The 22,564-nt window shown below is 49.4% G+C and overlaps 1 protein-coding gene across 4 annotated transcripts in view; it reads right to left on the reverse strand.

The window, feature by feature from the left end:
* Positions 1 to 22,564, reverse strand: part of PPARA (peroxisome proliferator activated receptor alpha) — a 73,155-nt gene that overhangs the window by 16,577 nt on the left and 34,014 nt on the right. For all 4 annotated transcript variants that reach the window (XM_055329050.1, XM_055329049.1, XM_055329047.1 and 1 more), the window contains 3 exons: positions 11,438 to 11,684; positions 1,925 to 2,085; positions 324 to 462 (listed from right to left, as the gene is read on the reverse strand). In XM_055329050.1, the coding sequence (XP_055185025.1) occupies positions 324 to 462; positions 1,925 to 2,085; positions 11,438 to 11,645 (508 nt within the window). In that variant the 5' untranslated portion in view covers positions 11,646 to 11,684. The remainder of the gene's footprint in view (positions 1 to 323; positions 463 to 1,924; positions 2,086 to 11,437; positions 11,685 to 22,564) is intronic.

Below are 22,564 nucleotides of genomic sequence, written 5' to 3' on the forward strand. Positions count from 1 at the left end.
ATGACATCCGCAATGGGGGACGGTGTTTACAAAACGTGTGCTCCGTGCAGATGCTGTGACCAATCTGGCCACCCAGGGGTTTGCAATGGGTCCGAAAGCCTTCAATGGAAGTCTTACCGTGTGGAGGGTCTCAGAGGAGTTCCAGGAGCTCTGCTGCATCTCGGCTGTGTGACTTTTCCCTTCTTAGGCTATTCTGGTCGCAAAATGATCTGGGCCCTAAGTGGTGTTGCCGTGCATTCACTCAGAATGCAGTCGGCGGCGACCAGACACGGGAGGTAAGCTGAGGCATGGGGCTGGGGAACACGCTAGACAACCTTACCTACCATTATGGGACATCCCGACCGAAAGGCACTTGTGGAAACGACAATATTGGCACTTATTCCGGTTCTTTTTCTGAATTTTGCAGCTGCGGTCACATTTGTCATAGGCCAGCTTCAGCCGGATGGTTCGCCGGAAGAAACCCTGTGGGATGGATGCACGATTGAGGGGGGGCCACGGATGCCAGGGAGTCAATGTCGTGGCTCTACTCACATTTCCTGTCGCTCACGTATTGTACTTTGCAAGAGGCCCGAAATTAGTAAAATCATTCTAAGTGGTCTGCCTTAATTAGGACAAACTAAAAAATTTAAATTTCATGACATGTAAAATGAAGAACTAACAGAATGAGGCAAATTTCGAAGTAGTTTCAAGGCGTCCTCATCTGGCTTGGGAAGACACAATTAAGTCTCCCAGAGTCACCAAGTCCCGTTCCGACTCATATAAGTGTCACCTTCCTCCTCCTACGCACGTCCAGGTTTCTAGGCATTTTTTATAAGAGAATATGAACTCCCTAAAAAGGCAAAAATGATAATATACTGTACTAAAAGGAGGCCAACCATTTGTAAATAATGTTCTCACTTTACCAAAGCATCTTAAACTCTTCCCAGTAAGAAGCTTCGGTGTTTCGTCTGTGTAAACACCAAAACGTAACAAAAGGAACTCGGGCCCGCCAGCTAGGACACGCCACTTTGCAAGTAGCCTTTTTTTTTTTTTTTTTTTTTTTTTTTTTTACAGGTTCGTGGTCAGAGGCTTGTGAAGGCCCCTGCGTTTGCTTTGGTTCCTTTTCCCGTTTGCTTCCCACTCATTCCCGCACATTTTGGGTGGCACAGGTCCAGCAGGCCTGCAGGAGGGAGACAGCAATTTCTTGGGGGGGCGGGGGACAGGAGGGGAGATTGAAGCCTCCCAAGCTGGATGTCCAGGTCTGTAAAGTGGGACGGCCAGAGAAGGCACAGGGTCATGAGGGGGCGGAAGAGAGGGTTCTAACGTCAGCAGGCAGAGCCGGCCCCACCAGCGTGGCCCTTCCCCCCGCGGTCCAGGCCTCCAGGACCAGCCTGGGCTCAGGTGCAGCATCAGCGTGTCCAGGACGCACGTTGTGTCTGCACCAGGAAAGGCCATGGCATCTTCCAGAAGTCAATCAGCTGTCTCAGCACACACACGGGAAGGAGATTCCTGACTTTCACCAAACACTGAGAGTCCTAGATCCCCCACATGTCAAGTACAGGAAGTACTAAAGCTGAGCATACAGAAAATTCTAGAAGCGTGATGCGGGGTCCTGATATCCCTGACTGCCACGAGAATTGCTGCCCACCTCACCCAAGAGGAATGAAAGGAAGTGGGCTCCCAGACCCCAGATTCAAATAAAGGGCTCGTCTCTCTGTCCTGGGGCCTCTGTTCCTAAAAATGCACTTCTTCGGGTTATTTAGCGGGCAGGCCCGGCAATCTGCCACGGTCCCTCGGGAGGGAGAAATGAACCCCCAACTGAGGCCAGTCTCTTATGTGGCGGGATGTCTGGCGGGTCTCGTGGGTCACGAGGAAAATCCGTGTTTGACATGAAAGGAAGCACGCGTGGCCCGTGGGGCAGGGCCCGGCCGCTCGGCCAGCATACCTTGCAGCCTTCACACGCGTGGACTCCGTAATGGTAGCCCGAGGCTCTGTCCCCGCAGATTCTGCATTCAATGTTCAAGGCTACGCTGGAAGGTTCCTCGGCACCACCGGGAGCCGCTGGGTGCGTGACCGACGAGGGGCTGGGAGCTGGTGAAAGCGTGTCTGAGGACAGAGGACAGAGACCGATGAGCACTGCAAGCGTGGTCAGGGACGTCCACACCGGGTTTGCGAGGCCACGACTGCACATGGGGTAGTCGGTGAGGAGGCACCTGCTAGTGGGCAGAGCTTCCATCCGGGCCTGGGCTGCCCCCCGCCCCCAGGTTCTGGACCCGCACCCCATCGGTCTCCCCACTCCCCACTGGGTGTGGCCTACACGCAGTTTGTTACTTTGCTTCCCTCCAGCTCTTTTTCAATTGTCAACTTGGCAGATGACACCAGAACACGGGATTAAAGAATCCATGTGGGTGACACCGAAAGCAAAAATCCGTGAAAGATTAAAAAAAAAAATTGGACTTTCTTAAAATTAAAAACTCCTTTGTGCTCTGCAAAGGACACTGGCAAGAGGATGAAAAACAAAGACAAGCCACAGACAGGGAGAAAATATTCGCAAAGCACACAGCTAATAGAAGATTTGTATCCAAAATACCCAGAGAGGGATCCCTGGGTGGCACAGTGGTTTGGCGCCTGCCTTTGGCCCAGGGCATGATCCTGGAGACCCGGGATCAAATCCCACGTCGGGCTCCCGGTGCATGGAGCCATGGAGCCTGCTTCTCCCTCTGCCTATGTCTCTGCCTCTCTCTCTCTCTCTCTCTCTCTCTCTCTGTGTGTGACTATCATAAATAAATAAAAAATTTAAAAAAATACCCAGAGAAGTCTTAAAACTCAACAATAAAACAAACAACTCAATTAAAAAGTGGGCAGAGGATTCGAACAGACACTTCACTGAAGAATGGTAAAAAATTAGCATGTGAGAAGATGCTCCCATCACTGGTGGCCAGGAAATTGTAAATTAAAATGAGGCATCATCATGCAGCTGTGAGACTGGCTAAAAAAAAAACAATGTGCCTGGGGGGCTCAGGCAGTTAAGGGTCTGCCTTCGGCCCAGGTCATGATCCTGGGGTCCAGGGACTGAGTCCCGTGTCAGGCTCCCTGCTCAGCGGATAGCCTGCTTCTCCCTCTCCCTCTGCCACTCCTCCTGCTTGTGCACTCTCTCTTGCTCACTCAAGTAAATAAATAAATCTTTAAAAAATTAAATTAAATTAATTTAATTAAACTAAATTAAACAACCAACCAACCAACTAACAATACCCCATGCTGGCAAGGATAAGCAGTAACAGGTGGCTGGTGGGAATGCAGAATGATGCAGCCACGTTAGAAGACAGTGTGGCAAAACAGTCTTCAAGGAATTATAGCCCTAAGTATGTACCCAAGGGATCTGAAAACTAAGTTCACACAAAAACCTACACATGAATGTCTATATCAGCTTTAGTGCTAATCTCCCCAAATCAGAAGCAACCAAGATACCTTTTGATAGGTGAAAGGATAAAAAAATCAAAAAGTCAGTCTGAGAAGGTTATAAACTATATGATCTAAATATCTGGCGTTTTGGGAAAGCTGAATTATAGGTTTGGTACAAAGGTAAGTTGCTGCAGGAGCCTGGGAGGCAGGCTGAGCAGGTGCAACAGAGGTTTTTGGAGATGAAACAATACATATGAAACATCACAGTGAAGACAACACTATGCATTTGTCAAAACCCACAGAGCTTTACAGCCCAGAGCGAGCCTTAACGTGCGCAAATACACAAAAATCATTTGGGAGGTGTGGAGAAGACCTGATCTAAGGAAACTTGGAAACGAGTGGCTGGCATCTATGGGACCAAAGGCAAAGGAGCTGCATGTAAGCACGGGGTGTCAGCTGTCGAAGTGGCCCTGACAGGGGCACAGGTTATCCACCCTGATGCCACCAAATGTAGACTGGAGACAATGAACTGAAGGAAAAGTGGCATGGGAGCCAGGCCTCTCACTGCTGGAGTGTGAGCCTGCAGATCCGCTAGGAGAGGCGAGGATGACCCACGTGGTGGTGGGTTAGAGCTGCAGGCATCAGCCCAGTAAACAGAGATACAAATCACTATGTACAGAAATATTTATAGACCTGTGTGTATACAAGGGTCAGCACACACACGTATCTCTTTGTTGCATCAGCTAGGAAAGCCTAAAAGAAAAGATACTCCAGCAGCAACCTGAAATGACAAGGGAACAAGCAGCCAGAACTCTGATAAGGCTGGATATAGTTCTATGAGCACCGCTCCCAGTGAAAGCCTCAGAATTTATAGGCCACCAGGCAAAGTACTCAAAAGTGTCTTGCCCCAGCATTGGAGCAAATGTACCTGTAGAATCAACACTGTTACAGTTCCATCTAAGGTAAGACCTGAAAGGTCAACCGTTTCCCAAGTAACTTAACTGCATTCCAGAACAAAACTCAGAAGCATTTACGGGAATACAAAAATAGCCATCAGGAACAAAGTGCACAACCTATGGCATTCAATAAAAAAATGTACAGGGCACCTGGGTGGCTCAGTCGGTTATGTGTCTGACGATTGATTTTGGCTCAGGTCACAATTTCAAGGACAGGTTCTACCCTGGGTGAGGAGTCTGCTTGAGATTCTCTCTCCCCTTCTCCCTCTCTGTCCCTCCCTCCCTACCCCTGCTCATGTGTGCATGCTCGCTCTCTCTAAAATATATATATATATATATATATATATATATATATGAAATATGCAAAAAGCAGAAAAACATGACTCATGATGAGGAGAAAAATCAGTGCAAAACTGACTCAGAACTAACACAGATGAAAAAAAAAAGAGAGAACTAACACAGATGGGGATCCCTGGGTGGCGCAGTGGTTTGGCGCCTGCCTTTGGCCCAGGGCGCGATCCTGGAGACCCGGGATCGAATCCCACGTCGGGCTCCCGGTGCGTGGAGCCTGCTTCTCCCTCTGCCTATATCTCTGCCTCTCTCTCTCTCTCTCTGTGGGACTATCATAAATAAATAAAAATTAAAAAAAAAGAACTAACACAGATGATAGACAGTTATGACTGTATCCTAGGTGTTCAAGGAGCTGGATGAAAGGCAGGATGTGGTAGGTAGAGACCAGGTAGGAAAGAACCACATCATACTTCTAGTGAGTAAGACTATACTAAATGGTGTGAGAAATACCCTGGATGGGGTCAGGGCCAGCTGAGACACTGCAGAAGAAGGAGTTAGTAAACCTGACGACATAGCAAAAAATAAAATATCCAAAATGAAACACTGAGAAAAATAAGATTTAGAAAAAAAAAAGACTTCATGCATGAAATCTATGAACTATTTAAGGAAGAGAGAGTATCAGCTCCACAGAAATACTTACAGAAAACTGAAGAGGAGGGGGTACTTCCTAACTCATTCCACAAGGCCAGCATTTAATGATACCGAAACCAGATAAAGATTTTACAAGAAAACTAGAACCAATATCCGTCATGAACACAGATGCAATTCTTTTTTTTTGACATTGGAAACAGTCTGCATAATAATATCATATCATAATATCATAATAATGTTGTATGGTGACAGATGGTGACTGCATATTGTGGTGAGCGCTGTGTAATGCACAGGATTGTAAACTCGCTGTGTTGTATATCTGAAACTAATACACTATGTGTCAATCATACCTCAATAAAAACATTTTTAAAAAAAGAAGATATTTGGTGGGGGCATCTGGGTGGCCAGGCAGTTAAGCATCTGTCTTCAGCTCAGGTCATGATCTTGGGGTCATGGGCTAGAGTCCCGTGTTGGGCTTCCTGCTCAGGGTGGAGGAGGTCTGCTTCTCCTTCTGTCTCTTCCCCTGCTCATGCTCTCTCTCAAATAAATAAATAAAATCTTTAAATAAATTTTTAAAAAATTAAAAAGAAGATACCTGGCAAAAGAGCCTCAGCATCATTAGGCCTCAGGTACATGCCAACGAAAGCCACCACCGTGACAGGCCATTACATACCTATTAGGACGGCTAAAACCCAGAAGACTGACCATATCTAATGTTGATAGAGGGTGTGCATGAGTTGGAACTCCCACGCACGCTGGTGGGAACATAATCTACCTTGTGTCCCAGCCATTCAGTCCTGGGCATTTACCAGAGAGAAGTGAAAACACATGGTCACACAGAGACTTGTATGCGAATGTTCCCAGCAGCATTATTTCTGACACTCAATACCTGGAAGCAATTCAAATGTTCATCAACAGGTGCATGAATAAATAAACCGTGGTGGAGCCACGGATACAACGGATAAAAAACCTAAACGACCGATATGCGCTTCGATGCAGATGAAATCTCAATATAATTTTGCGAGAGTGAAAGAAACCAGACTGAAAAGAATACCTACTGCATTATTCTTTTTATATAAAATTCTAGGAAAAAGGCACCTGGGTGGTTCAGTGGTTGAGCATCTGCCTTTGGCTCAAGTCGTGATTCCGGGGTCTTGGGATCGAGTCCCACATCAGGCTCCCCAGAGGAAGCCTGCTTCTCCCTCTGCCTGTGTCTCTGCCTCTCTCTCTGTGTCTCTCATGAATAAATAAATAAAATCTTAATAAACTAATAAAATCTTAATTTTTTTTTAAATTCTGGGAGATACAAACAGATCCATAATAATAGAAAGATTGGTGTTGCTCAGGGGAGGGAGGGAGACCCAGGGGTGGGGAAGAGGGTTTATAAAAAGGTATATGTAAATTTGGAGGTGATGGGTTATTTTTTAAAAAGATTCTATTGGGATGCCTGGGTGACTCAGGCGTCTGCCTTCGGCTCAGGGCATGATCCCAGAGTCTCAGGATCGAGTCCCATGTCGGGCTTCCTGCGTGGAGCCTGCTTCTCCCTCTATGTCTCTGCTTCTCTCTCTCTGTGTCTCTCATGAATAAATACATAGAATCTTTAAAAAAAGATTCTATTTATTTATTGGAAAGGGAAAGAGAGAATAAGCAGGGGGAGCGGCAGGCAGAGGGAGGGGGGAAGCAGGCTCCCTGCTGAGCAGGGAACTTGGCGCTGGACTTGGTCCCAGGACCAGAGAGCATGACCTGAGCTGAAGGCAGACATTTCACCGACTGAGCCACCCAGGTGTCCCTGGAGGTGATGGGTTTTGTCACTATTTTCATTGTGGTGATGGCTTCACACTCAAAATGTGTGTGTGTGTGTTTGTGTGTACGCATCAAGTTGTACACTTGAACTACGAGCGGGTTTTTGTGCGCCAGTCAAGTCGCTTGGAAGAATGGGGGGTGGGGGTGGATCAGCCGCGCCAGCAGCCTCACCCATCTGTTCCCCTGGGTGTCAAGTTTAAGTGAACACATTTCAAAAAAATAATAAAATAAAGTGAACACATTTCATTGACGGCCCTTCCACGGAAGCGATTTACATAATGCAGAAATATCCCCCGAGGGTTGGAAAATCTCATTTACAAATAAGCGGTAATCTTCGCTCTCAAATTAGCTAGTGACACCAGCCCTGGAGAATCTGGAAGGGAAACGAAGCAAGGTTTTAAGAAGCAAGAGATGATTCCAAATGACCAAAAGGACCAGCAACAACGGTAAGAAGTTAGAAGGACTGCAAATGCTGAGCACACACCTGGGCCCCGAAGGCCAGGGCCCAGAGTTTGGGGGGTACCCCTAGTGCGTTTCGCTGTGAGCCCTTCTGGTAAGTTCCCCCGCTTTGGTTTTTACCACAAAGTTCCCTGGAATTCCCTGAAGACCAGTGTGGAACCCTCTCCCCACAAACCCTTGCCCTCTCTTTATTTAGATGCGAAGTGCGTATCAGGCCCTGAACTCGGGTCCAGTGTAGGTTTTGATGAAGCCTATGGACCTCGGGGCTAGTTGACATGCCCCTTCCAAGTCTCAGCTGTGTCAGAGCTTTCAGATGGCTTGGGAATACATGTTGGGTTATAGTTCTTGGCAATGACCGAAAAGACACTAGTTCTAGAACGGCGACCTTAAAACAAATTGGGGGAAGGTAATTTCAGACCCCCCCTGTTTGAAGGTGAGGATTTGGGAGAGAGGAAGTCCAGGCTGTGGACTCTGCCTTCCAGAGAAGGTGGGAGGGCGTCTGAACACTTCCTGTCCATGGCGAGAACTTTCCAGAGGCTTTACCACTGCACCCACCCTGCTCATGCAAGTTCTTTGTTTGAGAAGGACCCTGAGAGTGTGTGTGACCTGGAGGAAAGTGTATCTTTGAATTCTTTCATTATAAAATGGACTATACGGGACGCCTGGGTGGCTCAGTGGTTGAGCGTCTGCCTTGGGCTCAGTGCATGATCCCGGAGTCCTGGGATCGAGTCCTGCATCAGGCTCCCCGCAGGGAGCCTGCTTCTCCCTCTGCCTGTGTCTCTGCCTTTCCTCTCGTGAATAAAGAAAATCTTTAAAAAAATAAAATAAAATGGACTTTATGATTTCCAAAGAAGGGGGAAAACTGCTTTCTTTAGAAAAAGAAACAAAAAAAAAAAAAAACAAAAAAAAAAAAAAAAAAGAAAAGAAAAAGAAACAAATGACAGGATGAGCACTGGGTGTTATACCATATGTGGGCAAATCGAACTCCAATAAAAAAATATACAAAAAAAAGAGAGAAACAAATAGACACAGATAATTATTCTCAAATCCAGAAGAAATAACATTTCTGAGAGTCAATATAAACACAAATAGTATCCCAAAACAACTAACCAGCATGCCATGTGTCTGTAACGTCGGGAATAAAAGACCCATTGGAAGGAGATGAGAGCTGGGTTTTGATTCTGGGTTTTCTCCTACTCTGGGCTTATCCTCTCCAGCATGTCCCCATGTCCTGAGGTCTGTCTTCCCTACTCTTTCCTCAAATAAACAGAACGATGAACTCAAACATTGCTCTTGGGACTCAGGGAGAGGAGGTGCACGCGGTGACTAACACGGTGCCTGGCAACCTGGGCTGTCGCTGCCCCGACACCAGCACAGGTGGGCCTCAGGGTGACCTCCAGATGCTCTGCAAGGTGGTCCCACACCACAGCACACCTCATTGTTTCTGGAAGCTCCTATCACCCTGGATGCTGGCTTCTTTCCCTCGAAGCTCCTTCCCTCCCTAACATGGTATGAGAAAGACAGTCAAGACTTGAACCATTTATGAAGGTCTGTTGGGGTCACTACAAAGGCTGCTTGGTCAGGTAGGCCACAGAGTCCATTAACGTGTCACCTCCTCTGGGTCTCACATGGATCGTGCAATCCTTGATTTACTAGGTTGAGGACACTGCTGCCAAAAAGGATGTTCGTACGGAGAACATGGCTTTAGAGCCCGCTGGGGGGCATGGGGTCAAGTCTTGGGACGGTCTCTTTCTAGCTGTGTGACCGGGCCATGTTACCTAATACCTGTGAGTTTATTTCCACTTGTAAAACGACAACAGTCTTCTCACTGAGTTTTTACGAGGATTAGGTGAGGCTTTGCACAAGATGCTTTTTCCTTCTGCCAGGAACGCTCCTTCCTGCTGCTTGTAGTTTTCTTTGAAGTGTTTCAAACATACAGGGAAAATATGCAGTATAACACCCACGCCCAGGTTTGCAAATTGTAATGTTTTGTCACACTGTTTCCTGCCTTTTGTCTAAAGCGCAACCCACGGGAGCGAACATCTCTGCGGGACTCTTTCCCCGGTGCCACCAGGTGACCGGCATCGTAAAGCTGGCATGAGCTTTGCCAGGTGTGCGTGTCCACATCCACCGACCACATAGGGTGCTGTTGGGTGTTGGAGACGTTACATGAATGGAATTATATTGAATACATCCTTAAGCTTGTTTATTTTCATTCAGTGTTGTTTTTGCAGATTCATGTTGTTACAGGTGGAGCTGATTCACTCTTTTAAGTTACTCTAAAGCATTCTGCTGCAGGAAGCTTTCACGATTTATCTGCTCCCCTTGTGTCCTAACCATCCCCACCACGCGTGTTACTGCGATGCGCATGGCGCCACACACATCGCTGCCCTGCATCCACTACCCCAAATACGGCTGCCATGCATGCATCTCCTTTTAAGCGATGTCGGTCCCCAGTGGCCCTGCTGGGTTTGGGTGGGTGCACCTTGCACTCCTCTCTCTATAGAGGTTTTATCAGTGTACACCGCTTCCAGCAGAGCATGAACCTTCCCTGCCCACTGTCACTAACGTAAGTGCCCGGTCCTGAAAATCGTCTTCCTGGAGCAGGAAAAAGTGAGAAGATGGTTGGTGGAAATGGGCTCCAGGTGAAGGACCTGACACACGGGAGAGCCACGGAGGGCAAAGAACGCAGAGGCCTTTCACTGACGGGGAGAACACCCTCCCTGGGGTCCCCAGAGAGTCCTGATATTCCGTGCTCGGAGTTGAAAACCATACGACCTCTTCACTACCAAGCACAAGCTGCCAACCCAGACCCAGCACCTTCAGTCCCGACCCAAGACCCACTCCCACCACAAAGCCTGTGAGTCAGGCCCACCCCAGATGGGTAATCGAGGGCACAGTTCACACCACATTCTCCCGGGCTGGCTTCAACGTTGCCTGGAATGAAGTGTTCCATGATTTGTTCTCAGAGATGGTGAGGCTACCTGAGTGGACCCCATGTTTTATTTCTTTGTATTTGCCCTGGTGATGCTTGCTGCAGTTCTCTCTTTTTTTTTTTTTTTTTTTTTTAAGATTTTACTTATTTATTTTAGAGAGAGAGTGAGTGAGCACGGGGAAGGAGAAGAGGGAGAGGGAGAGAAACTCAAGCAGACTCTCTGGTGAATGCAGAGCTCAGCATGGGGCTCGATCCCAGGACCCTGAGATCATGACCTGAGCCGAAACCAAGAGCTGGATGCTCAACCGGCTGAGCCACCCTGGAGCCCCTTCATTGCAATTCTTGATGCAGTGTAGAAAATAGGGAGATAATTCATATATACTTCCAGATAAAAAATAAAAAATCATCCTTTTTATTATAACAGAAGTCTCTGCTTTAAAGAGATAGAAACTCAGAATTTTTAGAAATGGAGCTGACTACCTTAACTAAATTTCAAGCGTCATTTCATGTATAGTTTTTAAAAGTGGGCATACATAGGGCAGCCAGGGTGGCTCAGTGGTTTAGCACCACCTTTGGCCCAGGGCGGGATCCTGGAGACCTGGGATCGAGTCCCACGTCGGGCTCCCTGCAGGGAGCCTGCTTCTCCCTCTGCCTGTGTCTCTGCCTCTCTCCTTCTCTCTCTCTCTCTCTGTGCCTCTCATGAATAAATAAAATAAAATCTTAAAAAACAAAAAGTTTAAAAAATAACAAAATAAAAGTGGGCATACTGTGAGACACAATGTTTCTGGAGACGCCTCCAGGCCCAGTGGACTGGATGTTGTGCTTTATCATGTCTAAAGAGTTCACTGCACAAAGATGTGGCTTCTTTGCCAGCTAAAGAGAACAATTTTCTCTGCAGGAAAAACAACAACAACAACAAAAACATTTCTAAATAAGGTTTTTTAGGATCCAGCACACTCACCTGTGATAACAGATCCATCTGATCCCGGGCCACTTCCTAAATACTGGTATTCTGTAAAACTAAAACTTCCAGAACTATCCTCACCAATGGACTGAGAAATCTCTTGGATGTTTCCCATTTCTTGTAGAAATTCTTCAGATAACGGGCTTTCCAGGTCATCAGCCTCAAGGGGGGAGAGGGGGCAAATCGGGCTTTCTGTGTCTACCATCTTGACCGGATGGTTCTGGAAATGTAGCTGAGCCCCAACCTGGGAGGAGAGAGAAGTGACCAGTAAGACATAGAAGAACACTGGTTTTCCTTCAGTGAGGACATCACTTACTGACGACGATATGCCGAGTTCATAATCTAAGAAGGAACACGGTTGACCACCTTATCTCAGTGTGCCTCTCGATAAGAGCACTCAGAACATGAAAATCTGGGGACGCCTCGGTGGCTCAGTGGTTGAGCGTCTGCCTTTGGCCCAGGGCGTGATCCCGGTGTCCCTGGATCAAGGCCCACATCGGGCTCCCTGCAAGGAGCCTGCTTCTCCTTCTGCCTGTGTCTCTGCCTCTCTCTCTGTGTCTCTCATGAATAAATAAATAAAATCTTAAAAAAAAACCCAAGAAAATGAAAATCTTTAAACACAAAATGCTTAAGGAGGCAAAGCCGATCTTGCTAGAATCATTTACCTGCTCACGAGTGCACACTGCACGCTCAGCCCAGCCCACTGTATCTGAGCTGGACAGAAACGGCAGTGGACACAGAGTCCTCGCCTTCCTAGGACATCTGTTTTGGCGGGGCCACAATTAGCAAATAAACAAATGCACGTGTGGAATGAGTGTCCGGTGGCAATCCAACAGCACAGTAAAAGTGGATGTAGAACGGACACAGACTTAGTGAGGGACACTGCCTTGCCCATTTGGGGACAGCAGAACCTGAGAGGGTGAGCTGCGCTGAGGTCTCAGGGGAGAATGTTCCAGCCAACAAAAGCAAGCACAGAAGCCCCATGATGGAAGCCTTCTAGGAACAAGCAGGCCAGGGTGGCTCAATTGAGGGGCATGGGGAGAGCAGGAGGGACAAGCTGTCAGCACACACCCTGGTATAGTATCATGTTTTCCTTGTACCCATGGGGTAACTCGTGTAGGTCAGACTAAGCGGCAAACAAACAGTACTCTCCGGGTGGGTACTGTTAGGAGCTGAACTGTATCTCTCCAGAATTCGTATTGGAATTGGAATCCCAACCCCAGGACCTCAGAATGTGGCGATATTTGGAGAGAGGGTCTTGAAGAGGCACTTATGTTAAAATGAGGCCTTTAGAGCAGGCCCTGATCCATCTGATGGGTGCCCTTATAGAAGGAGGAAATTGGGACACACAAAAAGAGACACCAGATGTGTGTGTGTGTGTGTGTGTGTGTGTGTGTGTGTGTGTGTGCAGGTGGATAGGTACATGCCAGGTCCACCTGCCTGAACTGCCCTCCCATCTCTGTCCTCCTGGGCTCTTGCCCTGGGCCCAGCCCTGTGCCCACCCCTGGGCCCGGCAGCGATGCATCATTCAGTGACATTTAGTTTCTAGAGCTGCTTTTCCATATGAATGGCCACAGTGAAGTCCACGGCCCCCGGCACCCAGAGGACCCAGGGAGGTGTATTGCTGCCAACAGCCAGGGATCACGAAGGTGCTACCACCACATCGTGACCACCAGATGCCAGGCTCTCCCAGCCGAGTGAGAAAACTATTCCAAAGCAAATCCCCGGAACATGCTCTTATAAAACATTTTCACATTTCGGCCCTACTTACAGTAAACATCTTTAAGTGCAAAGATGAAGGGATGTTTTGACTTCCTTTAGAAATGAAAAATGGGGACAATTCACACATTTTTGTGAAAGTCCCATCCCATGCTTAGAATTCAGACAATAAGTTATGCTTGACAGTAACACACAGGAGAAATAAAAGTGAATCATTAGCCTTTCATAAGATTTAAAAGGCTTTCTATCTAATCTATATATAATCAGGCTGTGAATCTGTGTGTTTTTTCTATTCTGCATTATATCTTTCAAAATTATTTTTATTTTTTAGATTTTATTTAAATTCAATTTGCCAACATATAGTATAACAGCCAGTGGTCATCTCCTCATTCTGCATTATATCGGAAGGAAGATTTCTTCAAATGGCAAGCAAGACAGTGGGGTAAATATTACTTAAAATATTTTTTCACCATGAACAAAAGGTTAAAAACTGCAGTCACTAACGTAAAATAGTAACCATAAAGTTCAGCCTAGTAAGTATCAGATAGCTGGACAGAGACTGTGCTGTCAGTGGGGCTGGGACCAGCCCCTCATCAGATTCCCAGCGCTACATGGGAAAATGCATGTGGACAGCTGCCTTTTTTTTTCTTTTCTGCAAATATGTATTTTTTCTTTTTAATTCATGAGAAATACAGAGAGAGAGCCAGAGACACAGGCAGAGGGGGGAGCCTGATGTGGGACTTGATCCCAGGACCCCGGGATCACACCCTGAGCTGAAGACAGACGCTCAACCACTGAGCCACCCAGGCGTCCAAACACCTTTATCTTTAAAGGTGCAAGAAGAGGGGGCGCCTGGGCGGCTCAGTTGGTTGAGTGTTTGACTCTTGGTCTCAGCTCAGATCATGATCTCAGGGTCCTGAGATTGAGCCCCGAGTCGGGCTCTGCGCTCAGCGAGGAGTCTGCTTCAGATCCTCTCTTGGCCCCTCCCTCTTGTGCTCGCTCTAAAATACATAATGAGTCTTCAACCGCTGAGCCACCCAGCCGTCCCTTTTCTGCAAATATTCTATCTTCCAAACAGGAGCTTCAAAGCCGGAAGAATTGATCATCGACTATAAAAAGATGTCAAGTTCCTTGTCATTACATTCAGGGAGCTCAAATGCTCTTATCATTTTACTTTTCAGTTGCTTTTAAAGCATAGCTGAGATTTATTTAGGGAAATGTTGGTCTTACTGTCTATGGAGAGCTAACAAGATAAAATCCCTCTGCAGAGTGAGGCAACACTGTCCTGAACTCTGGCCAGAGGACTGGTGCTTGCACAGATCGCTGAACACACTGGCCCTGTCTCGCTTCCGGCCAGGGCAGATAAGGCCCGGCTCCCTTTGAAGGCGTCCCCAGGTAGGCAGCTGGGGCTGCCCGGGCACACCTGCCCTGTGGCTCTGGGCGTGCTCTGGCTCCCGGCCTCCCCTTCCCGCGGCCGTGGCTTCTGCTCAAGCAGCAGAAATAACACAGCAAGTCTGGCTCTAAAGTCCACATAGCACGGCCACTGCCCAGTTCCTCGAGGAGAGCAAACCAGGCGCCAGGGGCTGTGTCCTCCGCCCCAGGTGCTCTGGAGGGACAGACGGGCACAACAAATGACCTCGTTCCTCAGCAGCTCCCAGTCTGGCTGGGGAGGCGAGATGAAACGGCCACAGGAAAAGCAGAGAACGGCAGCAGGACTCCAGAGGGCCTCCCGTTCCCTAGATCAGAGAGGCTCCGACGGAGGCCGAGAGCCAGCTCCCAGCGAGGTGCATGTGCCGTGTAATCCTTCTCAAACCCGGGGCCTGCGGGGGCCCTAAACACATCTTTGCTTTCCCGTCCAATGTCACTGCTGGAGCTGCAACTTGTTATTTCAGAAACTCGAGTGTAAGCTGATGAAATTCATTTACCAGTCACAATATTCCTGTGAGCAGAGTGTGCAAAAACTATAGGACATAAAAGAAGGAAGGAGGGAGGGAGGGAGGGAGGGAGGGAAGGAAGGAAGGAAGGAAGGAAGGAAGGGAAGGAAGGAGGGAGGGAGGGAGGGAGGGAGGGAGGGAGGGAGGGAGGGAGGGAGGGAGGGAGGGAGGGAGAGAGACCATCACCATTCTGTGTCACGGAGGGCAGGTGAAGCACGGGAGGATTTGACATTAACTCACGAGCTTTACCGCATGCAGGGTATTCTCCAAACCCCCAACCCTTCCACGACATCACTTTTTAAAAGATCAGGATGAAATGAGGTGCTGAGGGCACCACGAGCTCTTACTCTGGGAAGCCGAGCGGGGCTCGGCCCACCGGCCTCTGGGTTCCCGCGGCACCTCGGCCCTATTCTGACTCCGCTCTGATCAGAGGCCCGGAGAACTTTCCGCGCCTGCCTGGGGGGCAGAGGATGCATTTAGCTAATCTCTGTATCCGTGCTTCTGGCACTGTCCTAACGGTGCGGGCGGCGGCCCGTGTGGACTCCTGAGGCTCCGCGAAGACCGCACAGCACGTGCCCCTGCCAGCGACCCCACAGGGACTCGGTGAGAGGGCTGGGGGCCCCCGCTATGCCGTCAACCACCCCCGGCGTGGGCTGCTCTGGATCTAGAACAGAAGTCAGAGTGGTTCTGTGTTGGGAAAGGATCAGATATTTGCACAGTGAAGTATGATCGCCTGAGGGGCTTAAAAACGCGCACTAGAGGAAAAAGAAATCTAAGCCTCAGAGTGAACAACAGAAGTTCCAAGTCGGCAGGAAAGAGCATGTGTTGGTCAGGGGTGGGGGAGCCAGTCAGGGATTGGGGGAACGGGTCAGGGATTGGGGTGAGTGGGTCAGGGATTGGGGGGAGCGGGTCAGGGGTGGGGGGAGCGGGTCAGGGATTGGGGGGAGCGGGTCAGGGATTGGGGGGAGTGGGTCAGGGGTGGGGGAGCCGGTCAGGGATTGGGGGAGCGGGTCAGGGATTGGGGTGAGTGGGTCAGGGATTGGGGGGAGCGGGTCAGGGGTGGGGGAGCGGGTCAGGGATTGGGGGGAGCGGGTCAGGGATTGGGGGGAGTGGGTCGGGGTGGGGGAGCGGGTCAGGAATTGGGGGGAGCGTGTCAGGGATTGGGGGAGTGGGTCAGGGGTGGGGGGAGCAGGGCTGCCACCGTGGGCTCCTTTACACCGAGGGAGAGGCCTGGGTACGGACCGTGGGGTAAAGGCCTGAATGGATGATAATCAGTTTGACTCTGCACCTTAGAAGTGACAGAGAACATGGGGGAATGTCCTGTGCTAACATAAAGTCGGCGCTTTGAAGAAAAGGCAAAGAACTTTCTCGTTTCATCAAATGATTGTGATCAGAGACCATGGAGGAAGCACCTCCTCGTTGGCTCCCGGGGCTGTTACTGCGTCTGACTCACCCCTGCACCCCGTTTCTTGAACCTGCGAGGCCTTCCGTAAATATTTTCAGAAATTAAACATTAAATAACAGCCTGATACTGTCCCAACCGTCAAAATATTTTTATATGCTATGGGATCGGATACTCAAGAGAAAGAACCGATGGAGCTGGGCTTGAATTTTCCCCACTCGGGACTTGTATTGGACACAAAGGGATTCAAATACAAACACTGGGGATCCCTGGGTGGCGCAGCGGTTTGGCGCCTGCCTTTGGCCCAGGGCGCGATTCTGGAGACCCCAGATCGAATCCCACGTCGGGCTCCCGGTGCATGGAGCCTGCTTCTCCCTCTGCCTGTGTCTCTGCCTCTCTCTCTCTCTCTCTCTCTCTCTCTGTGTGTGTGTGACTATCATAAAATAAATAAAAAAAAATACAAACACTGGACTTTTACTGCTATAACTTGTTTTCTGTGATCGATCCTGATTTATTAGACTGTAAAACTCCCTTGAAGTACACTTGATGTGCCTACTAATGCCACCTTATAGAAACCTGTTTACATTTTCCTTTGCTAAATTAAGTCTGATAAGACTTCACAAGGGTTTGAAAAGTAAAGGATGGGATTTTTGTCAAAAGAGTACCGTTTACACGGCAGATGAGAGAGTCCACCAACCGTAATTTGCTACCTTGTCGGATTCTTGATACTTTTCTGTATACCTATTACTTAGTATTTAGAGATTCAGCTCAATTCGTTGGGCTAGGATTTAACGTAACATTTCAAAATAAACAAAGAAATGCCGCAATGCTCTCTGTACTTTCACCGGGCATCAGAAGTTCATAGAAATTGATTACCCGCAGCCACCTGCATAATGATTAATGTGCTTCCAAAGTCAGCTCAGAAAATGCCTCGGACGTCGGAAACAGAAGACTTGAGCACCAGAGTGTGGAGGAACCCGGGACTCGGTGTTTTAATGCATTAAGCCAAAGGCGAGGTAATTACAAGTAGTTTGCACGCCACACAGATTTATCTGGGAACATCTAAGATCTTCCCCAACGACGCCTAAGGCATCGGTGTTTTGTAACCAAAAGAACTTGGCGAGTGAAAGTGGGTGAGGAGCACAGTGTTGCAGGGAAGCTGAGTCTCTGCACCTTTATCTTTATTTTTTTAAATTTATTTTTAAAAGATTTTATTTATTGATTCATGAGAGACACAGAGAGAGGCAGAGACACAGGCAGAGGGAGAAGCAGGCTCCATGTGGGGAGCCTGATGCAGGTACTCGATCCCGGGACCCCAGGGTCACACCCTGAGCCAAAGGCAGACGCTCAACAGACGCTCAACAGCTGAGCCACCCAGGCGTCCCAACACCTTTACCTTTAAAGGTGCAAGAAGAGGGGGCGCCTGGGTGGCTCAATTGGTTGTTTGACTCTTGATCTCGGCTCAGATCACCATCTCAGGGTTCTGAGATTGAGCCCCGAGTTGGGCTCTGCGCTCGGCGGGGAGTCTGCTTCAGATTCTGTCTCTCTCGGCCCCTCCCACTTGTGCTCGCTCTAAAATACGTAAATGAATCTTTAAATGAACAACAAGAACAAAAAAAGGGGGGATCCCTGGGTGGCGCAGCGGTTTGGCGCCTGCCTTTGGCCCAGGGCGCGATCCTGGAGACCCGGGATCGAATCCCACGTCGGGCTCCCGGTGCATGGAGCCTGCTTCTCTCTCTGCCTGTGTCTCTGCCCCTCTCTCTCTCTCTGTATGACTATCATAAATAAATTAAAAAAAAAAAGAACAAAAAAAGGTGCAAGAAGAATGTTCCCAAGAAAACTCCTGAAAACTTCCAAGAAAACTCTTGCCGGTTTTACACAAGGTTTACACTGTATGATAGTATCTAACTTCACTTCACACCCAGCAAGCCTTTCCCATTTTCCAGAAACAAGACTTCTTATTTTTAAATACAATCTTATCCTTGTTGGTGGTGAAATTAAAATAACAAGAAAGCTGTAACTTTGGACACATCGTGCACCTGTCGCAATGAAATCTGAGCCCAAGTGCTTGTCGCAAGACTCGGTAGCCAATGGAGATGAGGTTCATGTTGACCACACAAACACGCTGCTCTGATGCAGACGGAAGCCCAGCGGTGAGGGTGGCTCTGAAGCAGGTGCCCACCAGACAGCAGAGACGTGACAGTGGCCGAGGGCCTCGCCAGGGACAAAACCAAATGATGACATTCAGGAACAAGGAAGGCCCTGCCTGGTTATGGCAGAGCGACATCAGACATGCAGCAGCAACCTCTGTAAGGCTGAGCCTTCCTTTCTGGATGAAACCGATGGTCACTTTGGGTTGGGAGACCACATTTTATGAACATCCTGTAACACGTGAATGTCCACCTGAGCTAGTGACTTGCTTAACCCTGAAAAGACACTGGAAAAGGCAACCTTGGCCTGGAGGGACCCACGGTCCCAGGGCAGAGGGTGTGGGGCCGGGAAGAGGACACAGAGGGACACGGTAATGCTGGCTGAGCACTACCTCGGGCAAGGCCCCAGGAACAGCCATACGTGCTAAGTTCCCCCCAACTGGGGCAGGGCAGGTGGTGCCCATCCCATTTCCAGAGGAGGAACCCAGCAGTTAGGGGGCTAAATAGCTCGCCCAGTAGTAGGTGAGGAGACACAAACAAATGATTACAGAGGCAATAACATACGGAATCCTGGGGTGGGGTGGGGGCGCAGGGCGTCCAGAACGTGCCTTGAAGGAAGGGACGTCCAAGTTGAACGCTAAAAGATGATTAGAGAGAAATCCAGAAAATAGTGATAGGAAAGAGGGGAAGGGGCATCTCCAAGCCTAAAGCATCATCGATAAACTGCTGAGAATGGTGGCACGATCTGCACTGAGACTCGTCATTGCTATGCTACCGCATAACAAACAACCCTGCAATGTAGGGGCTTGACACACCGCCCTCACACGTGCTCACAATTCTGCAGGTCAGCGGTTTGGGCCACGCTGCTGGGCGGGCCATCGGGCAGCTCACCCACGGCCAGATGGTATGTGGAGACCGGAGCTGGCTGCTGCCTGGGCCTTTCTCAGAGGCCTGCCCAGCCGGGTTCAGAGTCTTCGGGAGCGCAGCATCCCGAGGGCTGAGTGTGGGAACTGTAAGACCACACTTGCGAGTCATTTGGCGTCACTTCTGTCCCACGCTGTGGCCCAAGGCAAGTCACAAGGCAGACTCAGATCCAAAGAGCGAATGAGCCCTACCTCTAATGGGGGTGGGGTGCACGAAGATTTTGTGACCATTGTCGACGCAGCACAAGGGGCAGTGGGAGGGATGGATGGGAGAAGCAGGAGAGGTGCGTGGCCCAGCCCGGCCTGAGCATCACTGCTGGTAGTGGGCAGGGGTGTAGTCCTCAGCCCCTGAGCAACGGGAGTCAGGGCAGGGTGCTGGGCAGCAGTGGGGCCCGGCAACATCCGCATTGGGACACCCCGGCATCAGGGTGGCACCTGGCTTTGAGGGACACAGGACAAGAAGTAGCCAGAGTCCTTACGAGACTGTTGAGACCATCCCCAGGAGAGGTGTCAGTGCCCCCAGGAGGGAGGACCAGAAGGACACCAGGGCTCACGCTGGTGGCGCACGGCAGCAGGGATGAGGGGCAGAATCGAGGGGAGATCTAGGCTCTGGCCGAGGTAACTGGGAGGGCGAGGTGACGTCCGTGGAACCCAGGCCGGAGGGGAAGGGCAGGTTCCCCGGGGGAGGGGGCCGTGGCCCGTGGAAAGGCAGTCATAAAGCAGCTGCAGGGTTTGTGAGGGACACACGGGTTCCACTCCTCGGGCCTCCCCACCTTCTCGGGGAGTCGCAGCGCAGCAGGCAGCGTTCACCTCTACGGTTCTCAGCAGCAGCGAGAGAGGATGCAAGTCTCCCTCTCAGGGCACAGGGCAGCGCTACGTGTGACCCTGAATACGTTACCACGTTTCTTAGAACCTCGCTTTCCATACCTGGAGTCGGGGGCGCTTCGGCAGGTTGTTCTGAGTGGTTGCAGAAGGATGGGCACCCTGTCCTTCCCCCAGACAATATCGTCCCCGGAGGCAAGACCAGGCCTCATTCGAGTGTACGCACAAAACACACCCTTGAGCTAAACACAAAGGGAAGGGGAGAGCCCTGCCGGTAACCAAGAACAAACGTCTGGGACCCGTGAAGGACTTCGCGTCACTCAAACCAATGACGCGGTCGGGAGCAGATCACACCTGGTGAGCAGCGGCATCCAGCCCACGAGGGTGTTTCCAACCCGCCAACCCTGCAGCCTCTGGATTCTCAGACAGACACGCAAGGCTAGTTTCAAAGAAAGTCCCTTTCTCTTTAACTTCCAGGGAACAAGTCAATGGAAGTCCATATTTGCTCAAGATCAAGAGTAACCAAGTGGAAAGATAATTACCTCTGGGGTAATTCTATATCCTGGAGGTTAATTTTGGTTTTACGATTTCAGGAAGCTGATAAAAAGACGTGCCCATTCTCAAAACTTTCTCCTGGGACTTTCTCCTTCATTTTCAGAAGGCCACGGTGTTGCGTTTTGCCTGAGCAGACAAGTTCTGGATGCACCTCGACTTCTTCCAAGTCCAGCGAAAGGCGGCATGGGAAGAGGACAGGGTCAACAGTAGAGTTCTGAACTAAGGGAACACCAAGGAAAAACGCTTCTCACTCTATTTATAAAGTTACAGGAAACGGTAAATGCCAGGGGTTTCTGATGAGGGCACAGCCTCTCCAGCAATGCTCTGAGCGCCCAGCACCCACTCGCCCGTGGAACCATCTAAGAACTCATCATCAGTTCCTTCTACACACACAAGAATGATTTTTCCAATATGGGCCAACCTTTAAAAAAATTTTTTTTGAAGATATTATTTATTTATTCGTGGGAGACACAGAGAGAGAGAGGCAGAGACATGGGCAGATGGAGAAGCAAGCTCCCTGCACGGAGCCCGATGCAGAACTCAACCCCAGGACCCCGGGGTCACGCCCTGAGTTGAAGGCAGACACTCAACCACTGAGCCACCAAGGGGTCCCCATGGGTCAACTTTCCCCATGGGTCAAGGTGAGAACCGTTATGACAACTTCGTAAATGACTCTACATAACAAAGTCAGGAGATGTGTCTTCAGGGTTTTCCGCCGTCAGATTTTTGAACTAAACTGAACAACGGGTGCCGGCTCGTTCCTCGTTCTGTGTTCTGCTCTATGGCAAAGTAGACCAAAATAAGAAAAAAGCCCAAATCTGGGATAGTTCCTCCTGCATGGGATGGAGGAAAAGGAAATGCTTCCTCTCTGCATTGGTTCTAGTTACATGGGATATTAGAATTATGTTTCTTCTGTCACCAAGATGTCGTGTGTCTACTTTATTGGTCTGTGCATGGCCTGTAATGGGCACGTAGGACACAGCTGACGAGGACACCACTCGTCCTCGAGTGGGGAGGGGGGTTAGAAGATAAAAGGTGTTAACCACCAACCACCCCCGAAATACCAGGCCCATGGAGGGCTCTGGGAAGAGAGACCCTGCAGACCACAGAGGAGAAACCGGGTGACCACATGCAGAAAGCAAACAGGAGCTGCGCTTTCTAGAACTTATTTTCAATATAAAGCTTAAACTCAGCCCAGTGCCTGGGAAGCATATGCTTGGAGTCTGTCAACACCGCCACCATACTCAGTCAGTGGAGGGTCCAACTCTTGTGTCGGCCCAGGTTGTGATCTCAGGGTTGCGAGATCAAACCCCACGTCAGGCTCTGCGCTCAGTGCAGAGTCACCTTGAGATTCTTTCTCCTTCTGCCCCTCCCCCACTCATGCACTTGCACCTCTCTAAAATAAATAAATAAATCTTTAAAAAAAACCACAAAAATCAAAAACCAAACCCACCACCATAGCTTGGAGTTGGGCACCACAGAGCAAATGTCCTCAGAGGCTCTGAGTACCACTCCCTTGTTGGTAAAGAGACGAGCATGTGGAGGGGAGGTGGTGGCTCGTACGGTTTAATACGCTCATGTCCCAATCCTCGCTGAAACCATGGCAGAGAAATTAAAAT

Source organism: Nyctereutes procyonoides, unplaced genomic scaffold, assembly GCF_905146905.1.
Source record: "Nyctereutes procyonoides isolate TBG_1078 unplaced genomic scaffold, NYPRO_anot_genome, whole genome shotgun sequence".
NCBI lineage: Eukaryota > Metazoa > Chordata > Mammalia > Carnivora > Canidae > Nyctereutes > Nyctereutes procyonoides.